The 15,857-nt window shown below is 39.1% G+C and overlaps 1 protein-coding gene across 1 annotated transcript in view; it reads right to left on the reverse strand.

Moving 5' to 3' along the window:
* LOC108262239 (CUB and Sushi multiple domains 1a) overlaps window positions 1–15,857 on the reverse strand; it is a 291,201-nt gene that overhangs the window by 29,980 nt on the left and 245,364 nt on the right. The window contains exons 48-55 of the mRNA XM_053679448.1: window positions 15,101–15,289; window positions 9,467–9,652; window positions 8,472–8,666; window positions 6,913–7,086; window positions 5,789–5,962; window positions 4,466–4,639; window positions 1,012–1,200; window positions 20–193 (exon numbers count right to left, since the gene is read on the reverse strand). Coding sequence (XP_053535423.1) covers window positions 20–193; window positions 1,012–1,200; window positions 4,466–4,639; window positions 5,789–5,962; window positions 6,913–7,086; window positions 8,472–8,666; window positions 9,467–9,652; window positions 15,101–15,289 — 1,455 coding nt within the window. The remainder of the gene's footprint in view (window positions 1–19; window positions 194–1,011; window positions 1,201–4,465; window positions 4,640–5,788; window positions 5,963–6,912; window positions 7,087–8,471; window positions 8,667–9,466; window positions 9,653–15,100; window positions 15,290–15,857) is intronic.

A 15,857-nucleotide genomic window follows, 5' to 3' on the forward strand; every position in this document is an offset into this window, starting at 1 on the left:
GAGCTGAAGCTTTCCATACCTGAGCAGTAGGGTGGTGAGCCACTCCAGCGCCCATCCTCCTGGCAATGGAGCGTGGCATTTCCCACCAGGGTTCGACCCTGGCTGCAGGAGTAACTCACTACTGCACCATTGGTGAACTTCCTGCCTGAGAGGATTGCGAATGGGGGAACGCCTGGATCACCACAAGAAATAGCTACAGGAGGGAAATGAGGAAGAACGCAAGGGAGAAGGGAAAGTAAAATCTTTAAGAACAAAAACAAGAAACTTTTAACATTTACACATCCTACCCTATCCTATCATCAACTGGTCACATATATGATGGCCTATAAGTGCAATACACATTAACAAACCAAAAACACAGCAGCAGAAATGAGGGCGAAAAAACCCCATAAACTAATTATTGTCATGTCTCTGAATTTGCTGTTGCGTTTGGTTTAGGTCACTATAAATGTATTGTTAAATCTGCCCACATCCCAGCTAATCCCAAGTAAAGTTTTAGACTTTAGTCTTTTTTGTCAAAAATACACAATGGTTTTAATATCATTTTAGTCATTTGGATGCTGTATTCTTGTATGTTAAATTGAGGAAAACCTACAGCTGTTTTAGTCAATGAAAATAGCTTTTACACCCTCTGTAGTACACTGTATAGCAACCCATTTCAGATTAACTACAGATGTAGCTTTGAACTTATTCAGTGACGTGCTGCGCACACTTTTTATCAAATGCACTGTTACATCCAAGCTAAAGATTACTCCCTTAAATCCTCTAAAAAGTTTCCTTTTGTCCAGTTAAATGTGTCACGTTTTAATTTGTTGAGGAAAAATGTTAGAACATTTAATCATAGCTGTTATGCACAAGGAGGAATTTTCATTTAGTTAATTTTTTTTTTTTTTTGTTATTTTTAAAAAATTTTCCTCATGAAAATCCGGTCTTTGGTAAACATATTTTGTCCTAGTTTTCATCAACAATTAATGCTATTGTTTGAATCAGAAAAGAGGGAGTATTACTCACAAAGGCACTTAGGAAGCGATCTGTCCCACAGGCCGTTTGACTGGCAGGTAAGCACAGATGAGCCGAGCAGATAAAAGCCCTTCTTACAGTGATACATCACTGTGTGTTGGTAGTTGAAGCTCTCAGGATAGCGATGTGAAGAATGACGAACAGCGTTCTCCACGAAGCTTGGATCAGAGCAGTTTACCACTACGAGGTGAAGAAAAGAAAGAAAAAAAAATCACAGAGAAAACAAATACTTAATGTCTTAAGGTGTAGAGGCAAAGCATGGAGGAATGTGAAGAGTGGATATCACTTCAAGTCTCTAGAGCAATTTCTGTCTTTTCTGTTTGTTTGATTGTTGAACCGTCAGAGGAGCTTCTGTTTTGGAATGTGCCTATGACAAAAATGACACCTGATTTGATGCAAGATGCTTTGATATGCATGTTACCTATGCTCCCAATATTGTTAAATTTGTCTAACACTTCATGTGAATATACAGCCATGTGAAAAAATAAGCACACCCTATGGAAATTGTTGGCTTTTTTTACATATTTGGACAATCAAACATTTGATCATCTTTGAAACAGTTCAGTAATGACGCTGATCTACGTGAACAAAAACACAAGGAAAATGAGCTTTTTCAATTGTTTATACAACCAACCATCCATCCGTCCATCCATCTTCTATACCGCCTTATCCTTTTCAGGGTCACGGGGAAACCTGGAGCCTATCCCAGGGAGCATTGGGCACAAGGTGGGGTACACCCTGGACAGGGTCGTTTATACAACCGAAATATCAATAGATGTGATTCTTCTGTGGAAAAAGTAAGTACACCCTTGGCCTCAGAAGCTAGTATTGCCCCCTTTAGCAGAAATAACATCTTGTAGGCATTTTGCATAATTGTCCACCAGGCTTGCTGGGATTTCTGACCACTCTTCCATGCAATATTCTTTCAGTTGCAAGATGTTTGAGAGGTTTCTTGCATGTACTGTCTGTTTCAAATCCCCCCACAACATTTCAATGGGATTCAAATCCGGGCTTTGCCTAGGCCCTCCATTTCTTCTTTTTGAGCCATTCCTTGGTGGATTTGCTAGTGTGCTTCGGACCATTATCCTGTTGAAAGGTCCACTTTTGGACAGATGGCCTCACATTATCTTCAAGAACTATTTGATATGATGCAGATTTCGTAGTTGAGTCAATGAATGTCAGATGTCCGATCCTGAGGTAGCAACCCCAAGCCATAACATTTCCACCACCGTGCTTCACAGTAGCTTCACAGTTGGTATGAGGTGCTTCTCCTGAAAAGCTGTCTTTGGTCTCGCCAAACAACTCTGTCTTTGATTCGTCTATCCAAAGCACATTATTACAAAAGGCCTCATCTTTGCCGATAATGCTCACTGCCAAACTGTAGACTTGCAAGGCTTTTTCCTGGCACGCCTCCCAGCCAGGTCAAATCTGTGCAATCTCTTTCTGATTGTAGAAGCATGCACTTTGATACTAACAGTTGTAAGACTCTAATTTTATGCATTTAAAGATGTGATAAATGTGGAGGTGTGTGTGTTTTTTTTTTTTTGTTAAGTTAAATTATGAAAATTGCTACAAAATGTCAATTTTGTGTCTCATTTGACAGTGTATCAACTTTATTAATAGGCACTGTTTCAAAGAGGATCAAATGTTTGCTTGTCCAAATATGTCAAAAAAGCCAACAATTTCCATGGGGTGTACATACACAATAATATGCTCATAAAAAGCAATATGCTGATAATATGGACTTGGTGCTGTTTAGCAATCCCTGGACAAAGGTTAAAATCCAGCACAGAGTGGGAGGAATCAGAGATAGAGGATCAACAGTGTATATCAAATGGTAAGGCAAGTTAAGGGTCCAGGATATCACCAAGCCTTTCACAGAACTGGGGTACCGCCTTTCTGACTGTGCACTGCACCATCAAGAACCCCAGGAGATAAATTACCCTTACTGCTCCACAGCTCAGGACCTTAAGGCACTACAGCAAGTGGTGAGAGCTGCCCAAACCTTACAGCTTTACCAATGCTGGGGAGCTTCTACCAGACCAGGGTCATCATCACATCATTAAGCACAATATAAGCCATCAGGCTTGTGAACGACTCTCCTCTACTGCCCCTGTTTAAATTATGCCAGAGGTTGCTGGGAGGATTCACAGAGTAAGAATTGAATTGTACTGTGTTATAGACTGTTTCCTGTACATATGACAAATTCTTGAATCTTGAAGCCAATTCTCCACAAGGGGAGAAAGCTACTTGACTCTGTGCGGCCATGATGATTGATTTAACTGACCTTCACATGTTATCTGAGCGGGCCAGCACATGGCAACATCTAAGAACCAGCTAGATGAACTTCAGAGCCAGATGGACTGCTCTCAATTCAATGTGCTCTGACCTTACACTGGGGCAACACATTCAACAGTAACACTGTAGCACAGCTTGAGAGGAGACATCTGTGGTGGTAAGCTCTTTCCTGTTGGGCCACTCCCAATGAGAGTTCTATTAGGAACACCATGCATCACTAGGGGACTAATGCGTATGCTTCTTCTACTGAGGAATAGACATGTTAACGTTCATGGCATTTCTTTACGTTTCTGTTAATGCAATGCTTAACGCTTTCCGCTAAAGAAAATGTGTCCATGGTTTGAAGGAAAAGCTGAATCTTGATGTAACTCAACCTTGGACCACATTTAGCATGAGTCTGTAGTGAGATGGTGTGATTTGAAGGAGGAGCCAAAAGGAGAATGTAGCACAGATGTATTTTACTTTCAATGGCCTATTTGTTTTTTCCTCTCTCTCCCAAGATTGACTGCATGAAAAGTGTGGGTGTGTGGCGGCACCGAGCAGCACAACATGCGGGTGAGCTGGAAAGAAGTGATCATTTTTTTGTTTTGCTGTCTGCCCCAACACCCCTGTGAGCCAAACGGAAAAAAAAAGTTCAAGTTCAAAGCTTACCCTTGGTTCTTCGGTGTTCTCTTCTTTTTATATTAATAAAATAAACAAATGCAGCTCACACATGGTAACACACTGTAACTGTTCCATTTCACTCACTTCAAAAAGTAGCTGGGAAAAGGTTGCATCTTTCACAACACCAGAAAATCCCTGTTTTCTGCACATCAGTGATATGTTATAGCAAGATATGCATGGGGAGACCCAGTTAATGTCAGAAGGTCTGCTGTGGGCTCACTAAACTTTGAAAGCCAGTCCATCATAAAAGAAATCAGAATCTGAATGATTTGTAAGTTACCCATTGCAACTTATTGTATGCATTACGTTACGTATTCATCAGCATATCCAGCCCCACAGATATTTGCTTCACCAAACCAGTGCAGATGTTGGTCAAACAGCCTCTTATAGTGATGATCAGGTTCTAGTGCATATTTGTTGAGATTTTAATAAGATGGTAATTAAAATTACCAATCAAGATGCTGCAGGTGCATAACTCTCTTACCTTTGCAGATGGGCAGTGGGTTGCTCCACAGGCCATTCATGCGGCACTGTGCCCGAGCGGTTCCATGCAACACATAGCCGGTGTTGCATGTAAAGTTTACCACGTCATTGAGGTTAAACTCACTCCCGTTTGTCCGCCCGTTAGCTGGGTTTCCAGGATGGCCACAGGTAATGGCTGTTAATGAAAATGAAAGGTCAGAATGTACTACAGTTACTCTATATTATGCACAGCCACATGTTGTTGATTCTAAATTAAGACAGTCCCAGTTTTTCTGACATATGATCAAAAATAGAAGAGCAGGCTCCTTGGTGCAAAATAACCATGCTTTTTTTTCTGCACCAATAGTGCAGAATAACTAGAACCATTAATTATTAACCACAAAGATAAATGGGTGAGAACCTAAGGACCATGAAGAGGATGACCCTGATATTTACCCTAAGCACATGGATCAGTGTAACCTCAGATCACAGTAATATATTATTTATGCACTGAGTACATGGATCAGGCATGTGTGGCCCTTGGGAGGATTAGGAGAGGGGCAGGATATGATATCTCAAGCATAACACACTAGCAGCAGCAGTACTCTGAAAGGAGTATGTAAGAGACAGATGGTACCGGTAGTGTACTACAGCAAGGCCAGGGAGACTGATTATATATATATATATATATATATATATATATATATATATATATATATATATATATATATATATAATATAATATATATATATATATATATATATATATATATATATATATATATATATAATATATATATTATATATATATATATATATATATATATATATATATATATATATATATATATATATATAGCAGGATAGCTAAACATGCAAGTTAGCTGCAGACTGTGCAACTTGGGCAATGGCAACTACAGTGTAAACATATATTACATATTCATTTTCCACCAAAACTTTGAAATAAGCTTGCACAACACATGAGAAGTGTGGTCTGTTTATATACAGCAGGGTCCAAACATATGAGTTCAAAATCAACATCTGTTTTTATTCCATCACTAATACCATATTGTTCAAAAACAATATGGAAGCAAGTTAGAGGAAAGGTTATTTCTAATGGTGTTTCTTGCTTATATTAAATACATTAACATAGAGGCAGTGAATCATGTCACACTGTGTACTCTACACATCAAATAAGTGACATATTGAAACTCAATAATCAAAGCCCAGGGATAAACTCAGCCCTATTAGTCAGCCATAGTGCTATCCCTTTGGCCTAAGAATGCACTGCTGACATTTCTAAAATCAGTTCATATCCCACTGCAAGCTTCAAAAGAACACTTACGAACACAGACAGGTGCTCGCCCTGACCACCTGTGGTCCTGCTGGCAAATGCGCACTGAGGTCCCAATGAGGCGAAATCCCAGGTTGCACTGGTATACCACTGTGTCTCTGTAGCTGGAGCCATCGCCGCTGATGTGGCCATTAGTGATGGGATCAGGCGAATCACAATGACCAGCTAGAATGCATCAAAGCACAGTAATTCATTCCAATTTTGAAGCAACACAAGCTATTCTAAATCCACTGATTAATATCAGTCAAATTCAATTAAATACTTTTATATCTTTTAAAATTCAGCATTACTCTCCATTCCAGATACAGTGAGCTCTACATGCCCTTGACTCGGCTGTTAGTAGCTGAGAACATTTAATGCATGGGTTGCCTTTTCCTGATTGACTCTTAAAACATTATTAAACATTAAGTAATAATGTCCCTCTGACACAAACACTTTTGAGCCTATTGCAATTGAGTAGTGAAAGTTCAGCAGTTGAGTTCAGCATGGGAAAACCCATGGCTGTGACTGAATTCTGATAAACAGCTAATAAATAATGAAAAATCAGGTTTTGATCAAAACAGGTCTGTTTGTTTTTTCCGGCCTGTAACATACGTCGATACAACCACTTTAGCAAACCATAGAAATACATCACCAGTCATATTTCACTCTGCTATTCTATGAAAAAAATTGTAGTAAGAAAAATATTTACATTAAATTCATATTTTTAAATACTAGAACAATTAATTATCCAATGACAAAGACAAAGTTTCATGTTGGACAATACTTTTTACTGTAATTATGGTCATGTCCCTTGCATTTTCTCTTCTATTAGTGTATGGGAATATTCAGAGATTGTATTGGCTCTTCTGGTTATAACAGTTTAGAGCTGTCTAAATGCTAAAATCCACAATTTGCAAGCAATACATCATTTGCTTTTAACTATACTTGCATTTGCCATTTAAAATAGCATTAAAATATATAAAAGTATAGCATTCTATAATAACGTAGTATAGAATACTGTAGTGAACTAATAGTTATTATTCAGGAAGCAGCTTTTGAACTCCCTAAATGTGCCATTAAATCCTAAGTATGCGTTTAAAATGCTGAAACCTGCACGTATAGGATTCTCTTACCCAGACATTTAGTCTCCACTCCACTCCAGAGGCCATGGGCCTGACACTCCCGCACGTGGGAGCCGACTAGCGTGTAGCCGGTATTGCACATGAAGATGGCTGTGGCACCAAAGGTGGTCAGTGTACCCATCTTCTTGCCATTAGGAGGAGAAGGCAACTCCCCACAGGAGATAACTGCAAATGACAAAGGCAAGCTGGAACAATTCACAGTCAGGAAGTGTAACGATGAGTGGTAACCCTTAGTGCTATTCATATTCTTATCATGACTTCTGCATACATGAAGAGACGAGGGAAACTACTATAATGGTTCCATGGCTCCATGGTCAGTGCACTTTTTATTTATTGAAAAAGATCAAACAAAATTTCAAATCTTCTGCCATAGGATTAATATAATTATAATATAAATAACACAAAACATATTAGCAGATGCAGTCAAAACCAATAGAAGAATACTTTCATAATTTTCATCATCAGACAAGTGCCCATTATTTATAGTCAGTTCGTGTTTAAAGCTTCCATTCATCTGAACTTTATCTGAACTCTGCACCACACCACAGCCATGTCAATTTACATTCAGCACAATCCTTCTGCAGTCCACACACATTTTAATATTTGTTAAAGGATCAAATTTGGCATGTATCCCTTATTAGGAATATCACGTTGTTTATCTAGAAGCCTGCATCAGTGGACCAGGGGGATGCATGGGTTTCCCATATAAACAAGGCTTTCTCTTTACATTTACTATCTGACCTCTAATTAGCTACAGCACATTCTGTTGAAGACACAGTCACTGGCATGCTGTTTGCTTAGCTTGTCTCGGCGGTATAAACAGATATGTAAGTAAATGTAAACATGCGTATATGGAGATGGGGAACAAATTACAGCAAAGAACAACAAAGTGTCTTAACAAGGTGTTGGGCCATGACAAGCTTTCAGGCCAGCACCCTGGAATAGATTTTGCTAGAACTGAGACCTGGTGTCTGCAAAGGTCATACTATAAGATTTGCATAATTTTCATGCATCAAACTATTCAGTGTGCCCTTGTGTCCTGTGGATAGGGACATTGTCATTCTGGAAATAATCACTTCCATCAGGATAGAAATAATTACCATAGGATCAAGGTGATCAGTTGGAATAACTAGATTTGCAGTGAGTCTGCTCTAAGGGGAGATGCGTACTCAAACCATGGTAGCAATGCTACAGCAAAAGACAGCCACTATTGTTTTTGTTTTTTTGTCACCCGTTTGTCTGACTAGCTATAACAGTTGTGCTGTTCCTATGATAGCCCTGTTCCAATGATATAGTGGAGAATTACCTAGCAACAGACAGATTACAGTCGTTAATTGTACATGTACAAAATATAGTTAGGTTTTAAAATGAATGGCTCATAGTCTGTGTGTGTGTGTGTGTGTGTGTGTGTGTGTGTGTGTGTGTGTGTGTGTGTGTGTGTGTGTGTGTGTGTGTGAGAGAGAGAGAGAGAGAGAGAGAGAGAGAGAGAGAGAGAGAGAGAGAGAGAGAAAGAAAGAGTGCATGTGTGTGTTAGGGCAGTGTATGCTTACTTTTGCAAGTCGACTTCCCCTCCAGTCCTTCCCAGGTTGCATTTGCTAAGCACTTGATAGTTCTTTGGCCCCCCAGGTAGTAGCCAGGAATGCAGCTTAACATTATCTGAGAGCTGAGTTCGTTCAGCGTGCCTGAGATTAGGCGCCATACCATGTTTTCTGAAAGCATACTCTCGATGTTGGGACACTGAATCGCTGCAGGATAAAGCCAAGAAAGCATTAATGGAAAAGCTCATTGCTGGGAAACTGTGAATTGAAAAAAAGCATCTCTGCAAAAGATACGATACATATTTGAACTTCATTCTCAGAAGTTATCAAGACTCCTTTCAAATACACAATTAACCTGGTCACACATTATTTATTTGTTAATAGAGACTGATGTAAGACTGAGTCGTTCCTTCTTCTAACTTAAACTAGTTGAGTTTCTAATTTTGATGAAATAAGAGACCTGCAGTCAGGACTTTTGTGAACAGATGGCCCATTTAAGACGAAATAGAGCATGATAGTTCAAAAGAACTTTTTAAACTTTGAAGACTTTTGGGCATGTCCAAATTGGCACCATTAAAATAAACTTTACATAAATAATAATGCAATTATCAAATAAAATGATTTCATGGCGACTTAAAAAAAGCGCAAATGCTGCCTTCCTATTTCCTACAAACGTCAGTTTTAATGATTGTTGGCCTGGTGTTGCAATATGTGCATCCATTATCAGCTTCCAGGTATACGGTATATCAGCTCCAGAGGCCATTGCTAATTCCAGACAGAATGAGGCAAAAGTAGGATAGGGACATGCCCCATCATAGCATTTACCTGGTTTTAGTACCAAACGAGTAAAAATCAAGTCATTATCAGTCATTTTGGCCAATTACCTGCCCTACATCATTCTCAAATGGAGAGGATGGAGTTGAGAGAGGCCACTCGATTAAGTGGTGGAAATTTGAACATGCTGTTGTCATAGAGATGGAAAAAAAAAAGAGGACGAAGAGGCTCACGTAAGCAGTGAGGAGGATGAGCCGCATTGCTCCAGGTGCCATCCTCTAGGCAAACAGCGGACAGCAGGGTGGTATTCTCAGCCCAAAAGCCCTCGTCACATTCATACCGCACAGTGCTGCCCACGGTGTACTGTAGCCCATGGAAGGAGCCGTTGCCCAGGCTTTCTGGGACACCGCATGATATTGCTGCCGATAAAAATACAGCGCATTGTTACAATACAGTGGAGGATGCCTGCCAAACAAAACTGAACATGGTTACCCATATCAACATTCACGATGTACAGCAAAACCCCCAGTAATTTTCCACACTGTTTCGGTCAATAAGAACACACTATTAGTGGACTTATTAGTGACGATTGGTGAAACAATGACATCCATTCTCCTACAGTGTCCATCCATCCATCCGTCCGTCCATCTTAATGTGTAGAATCGTTTCTGTGCATTTCTACAACATTCGTCCATCCATCATCCATTATGTATAATCTTTCCTAATCTTCCATCCAATAAGAACACACGCTATTTGATTATATTCGGGAAAAAACAATTTAATATCAACAGTTCTTGAGTATCCATTGATCCATCCATCCATTCATCTGTACATACAGTATATTAGTGTTGGAATAATGATAGTTTCTTCAGTATTCATCCATTCTTCAATAGTATCTATCCATCTATCGCAATCTTCCCTACTGCTTCCAGGCAATAAGAACGTACTATTTGTACTTACAGTACTGTGCAAAATGTTTTAGGCACCCTATTATTTTCAGTACAAACTTAATTATAGATTGATGACCTCTACATTATCAAGTCAGTACAAAAACATTTTAGATTCCCAATCTAGCACAAAATGAAATGTTACAGAACATTTTTTGTATCTCATTAAAGAAAGCAGCATATTATGTAAGAGACCACTTTTCACACAAAAAACACAATGAAGGCTGCTGGGTTTTGCTGCAAAAATAAGAAGCAAGTACGACAGTCAAAGTCTCCAGAAGAACTGTGGCTGGTTCTGCAAGATGCTCAATAAAACTTACAGCTACACTGATTGCAAATAAAACTACACTAATTGCAATGGAGACTACTTTTTTTTTTTTGTCACACCAAATATTGACTTGACTTATTTTTATCTTTGCTCTACAGCATTTCTTTGCATGTGCCTACAACTTTTGCACAGTAACTGTATATTAGACAACAATGGTGGAATAACGACAGTTCTTATTATTATCCATCTGTCCATCCATCCACCCATGCTGTGCACAAGTGAGAAATGCAAAGTTCACCACATTACTGCACACTACATCTGCTCTATGCATAATGAAATTTAATTAGAGAGTGTGGTCAAGATCTGAGATAAAAATTGAAGATGCACACAGGCAAACAGCTGTTTCCTCTGCTTAGGGAAAAAGTGATGGCACCAATTAAAAGTGATACATTGGCAGAATAAATCCCATAAAGCCCATAAAACCAACAAAAATAAATAAATAAATAATTATGTCTAAAGTCCTTGCCTTGTCCTCATTGACTTTTGCACTGAAGGCAATGAATTGTTCTTGCTGTTTAAAGAAATGATTGGCTTTAATTAGCTCACGTTCTGGCTCTGTGCACTTGCTCCACAATCAGGGAAGAATATCAATGCCATAACCGCCAATTCTTTGAAATGTGTCATGTACCACTCCATAATCGCCCATAATGGCTGTCCCTGCTTGAAACGTCAGTTAGCTTGCTGAGAAAGGCTTATGTAAACTCATGAATTTTTATATATATATATATATATATATATATATATATATATATATATGTGTGTATATATATATATATATATATATATATATATATATATATATATATATATATATATATATATGTATGTGTGTGTGTGTGTGTGTGTGTGTGTGTGTGTGTGTATATATATATATATATATATATATATATATATATATATATATATATATATATATATATATATATATATATATATATATATGAGACAAGTGAAGTGAATGATGATGATCTCGTTACAGTGGCACCTGTCAAGGGGTGTATATTAGGCAGCAAGTGAACAGTCAGTTCTCGAAGGTGAGGTGTTGGAAGCATGACAAATGGGCGAGTGTAAGGATCCAAGCGATTTGGACAAGGGCCAAATTGTGATGGCTAGACAGCTGGGTCAGATCATCTCCCAAACGGCAGGTATTTTGGGGTGTTCCTGGTATGCAGTGGTTAGTACAAACCAAAAGTGGCCCAAAGAACAACAATCGGTGAAACGGCGACAGGGACTTGTGTGGCGAAGGCTCACTGATGCACATGGGGAGCAAAAGCTAACCCATCTGGTCTGATCCCACAGAAGAGCTACAATTTGCTGAAAAAGTTAATGCTGGTTATGAGAGAAAGATGTTACAACACAGTGCAGTGTAGCTTGTATATGGGGCTACGTAGCTGCAGACCAGTCAGAGTTCCCATGCTGACCCCTATCTACCACTGAAAGTGCCTACAATGGGCATGTGAGCATCAGAAGTGAACCATGGAGCAATGGAAGAAAGTGGCCTGTGGTCTGATGAATCACATTTTGTTTGACATTTGTGCATTGTTTCCTGGCGAAGAGATAGTACCAGGATGCACTACGGGAAGAAGGCAAGCCGGCAGAGACATGCTCTTTGCCATGCTCTAGGCAATGTTCTGCTGGGAAACCTTGGGTCCTGGCATTCATCTGCATGTTACTTTGACACATAACACAAACCAAAACATTGTTGCAGACCAAGTACACCTCTTCATGGCAGTGGTATTCCCTAATGGCAGTGGCCTCTTTCAGCAGGATAATGCACCCTGCCATAGTAGAAAAAAATTTCAGTAATTGTTTGCGGAACATGACAAAGAGTTCAAGGTGTTGACTTGGCCTCCAAATTCCCCAGATCTCAATCCGATTGATGATCTGTGGGATGTGCTGAACAAACAAGTAAGATCCTCGGAAGCCCCACCTCGCAACGTACAGGACTTGCAAGATCCGCTGCTAACGTTTTGGTGCCAGATACCACAGCACACCTTCGGAGGTCTTGTGGAGTCCATGCCTCAGCAGATCAGAGTGGTTTTGGTGACAAAAGGGGGACTTACACAATATTAGGCAAGTGGTTTTAATGCTATGGCTTTAACAATATAAACATGATGACAAAAGATGACTACATGAAATGTTTCCAGGAATGGGCAAAACACTGGTACAAGTTTTCCAGAAATATTTGGGTCCCCTTACTCGTATTTTTTATTTTAATATATACACACACACACACACACACACACACACACATTATATATATATATATATATATATATATATATATATATATATATATATATATATATATATGCGCGTGCACACACAGTGTACTTGGAAAATCTGGTATTATTATTTTTTTATTAGAAATAAACAGAAGGTTTTAGAATTTCGAAGTATTTAAAACAAAATGTTCAATATCTTGCATATTTAACATTTTGCAGTATTTCTACGTCCCTATTTAAATTTGTAATATTGACCTCGTTATATAAATACTGTGTTAGCCAGTTTGTAGAAGAATTGCTACAAAAGATAATTTCTCCAAAACATGCTGAACATGATTGATTTGTGCTAATTGATAATACCCATCTATAGACACTAAAGGATTACAACCATGTCAGGACGGAACTAGATAATGGGAGGACCACTTCCATTATAATTTCTTGTAGCCAGACAGCTGTGAGGGCGAGTGCCTGTCTCTGTGTGTATTTGTGTAATTGCACATGCATTTCCACATAAGCTACACTTCTTCTCTCCAATCTCTAAACAGGTAATTACCAAACTTAAACTCACCCCAAGGCATGCACTCATAACAATCCCATGAACTTATTAGCCCTGCATAAATTTCAACCATCTCCAACCTTTTTTGCAAATATATAACCTATTTTTGCTCGTTCGTCCTTTCCATAATGCCTAAATAAAGAGGCTTGGAGAAAGACTGTTTCTGCATCAATGGATGAGGAAGATGTCCAGCAGTGACTGCGTGGGCCAGAAAGTAAGAGGAAATGGGAGAGATGGACACTGGCACCCAGACTGAAGGTTAAAATAAACGTGATCAACAGATAAACATGGAAAATAAAATTAAGATTAAGGCTGAGACACAGACCACATTACTGTCTCAATCTTGGCATTACAAACATCGCTCGGATGAAGGACACTCACGATCTCAGTGAGTGTTCTTTAACGGGAGAATGTAATGAGATGGCCCTGGAGATTGTAGATACTGTCATATACAATAGGGCTTTACAAGGTGGGTAGCCGAGTAAAGGAACAGCATCACAAATGAATTGGACTGGATTGAAGTGAATTTGCTGGAATGATTCAGAATACATTGTTCCATCAATGGTGGCAAGACATCCTGGACCAGATGCAGCAAAACACGCCCAAACCATGATACTACCACCACCATGGTTCACAGATTGGATAAGGTTCTTATGCTGGAATGCACTGTTTTCCTTTCTTCAAACACAACACTTCTCATTTAAACCAAAAATTCTATTTTGGTCTCATCCGCCGACAAAACATTTTTCCAACAGCCTTCTGGCTTGTCCACGTGATCTTTAGCAAACTGCAGAAGTGCAGCAATGTTCTTTTTGGAGAGCAGTGGCTTTCTTCTTGCAACCCTGCCATGCACACCATTGTTCGGTGTTCTTGTGATTGTGGACTCATGAGCATTGACATTAGCCAATGTGAGAGACGCCTTTAGATGCTCAGAAGTTATCCTGGCTCCTTTGTGACCTCACAGGCTATTACACAACCTGCTTTTGGAGTGATCTTTGTTGGTCGAGCACTCCTGGGGAGATTAACAATGGTATTGAATTTCTTCCATTTGTACACAACCTGTGTAACTGTGGATTGAGGGAGTCCAAACTCTTGAGAGATGGTTTTGTAACATTTTCCAGCCTGATGAGCATCAACAACTCTTTTTGGGAGGTCCTCAGAAATCTCCTTTGTTCGTGCCACGATACACTTCCACAAACATATGTTGTGAAGACCAGACTCTGATAGATCCCTGTTCTTTAAATAGAACAGGGTGCTCACTCACACCTGATTGTCATCCCATTGATTGAAAACACCTGAGAATTAACTGCTAATACTAGAGGTTCACATACTATTGCCTCTCACATATGTAATACTGTAATACTTGCAATACTGGATCATTTTCCTCAAATTTTCCTTTAGGCCATATTTATGCAGACATGTAGAAAGTTCTAAATTCACAAACTTTCAAGCACCACTGTATGCATATTTAATTGCCTGCAGACAAGGTTAAGATGGATAAATCCGTCTGTCAGGTTCCGAAATAGCCAGGCTGGGTTCATAATCTAGACAATGACAACCTGCTGGAATATCAGGAATATCACTAAAAAACATTCAAAGCTCCATAAAAACACAAGATAACAAAAAACACAAAAGCAGGAACTATATAATACATGTATAGGTTTGAATTTCAAAAATGACAAGGCAAGACAAACTGAAACCAACTAGACGCAGCAAAACAATAATCAAGGAAATAGTCAGGATAGGGTAGGATAGTACCTATAGTACTACAGTAGTAGGACAGGATAGTAAGAATGACAAGAGGAATCTACCTTGACAAAGTGGAGCTGGGGCATCCCACTGATAAAGTCCATTCGGATGGAGTCGGCATGTGGCATTGTGCTGACCAACAAGCCTGTAGCCTGCATTACAGTAGTACTGAATCCGGCTGCCTGGCTGCTCTTTCGTCCTGTTCGTGATCCCGCCATTCTTGGGTGGGGCACTCATGCTGCAATATGCCGCTGTGGTTATTAAAAAAAACAAAAAAAACAACAGAGTGCTGTATGAGATTGTTGTAGGTTAAAAATGCACAATTAATATAAATTGTATCAACTCAAAGAATACTACAGAGAGTAAGATTGATGTGGATTAATATTCTGAAAAGACACCACCGCAAGTACCAACAGAAAGAAAACCCTTTAACTCCAAAAAGGTCTAAGCTGATTTATAAATCATCTTAAATAATATCAGTCTGTGGCTGCTACAAATGATTTATGTAGTTACAAGAATGAGGAAAGCACAATTGGACTAACCCAAGAGTTAGTCCCAGCACACAACTAAAATGAAGTTTTGTTAAAACTACACGTCTCAAATCTTTCTAAAACGGCATGCTTATGAAATTATTTGCCCTGGGAAACTTTGAGCTAATATTACCTCAGACAGTTGAAATCGAATGCAACATCGCGCTAACTTAGCCGATGCTTTTAACCCAGTCTTGGCAGAGAGCGACTAGGATTCATATTTTAAAAATAAATAAATAAATAAATAAATAAATAAAAATCCCATGCAGCATGGCCTTCTAATTTACTT

Source organism: Ictalurus punctatus, chromosome 3 (genome assembly GCF_001660625.3).
Source record: "Ictalurus punctatus breed USDA103 chromosome 3, Coco_2.0, whole genome shotgun sequence".
In the NCBI taxonomy this organism is placed as follows: Eukaryota; Metazoa; Chordata; class Actinopteri; order Siluriformes; family Ictaluridae; genus Ictalurus; species Ictalurus punctatus.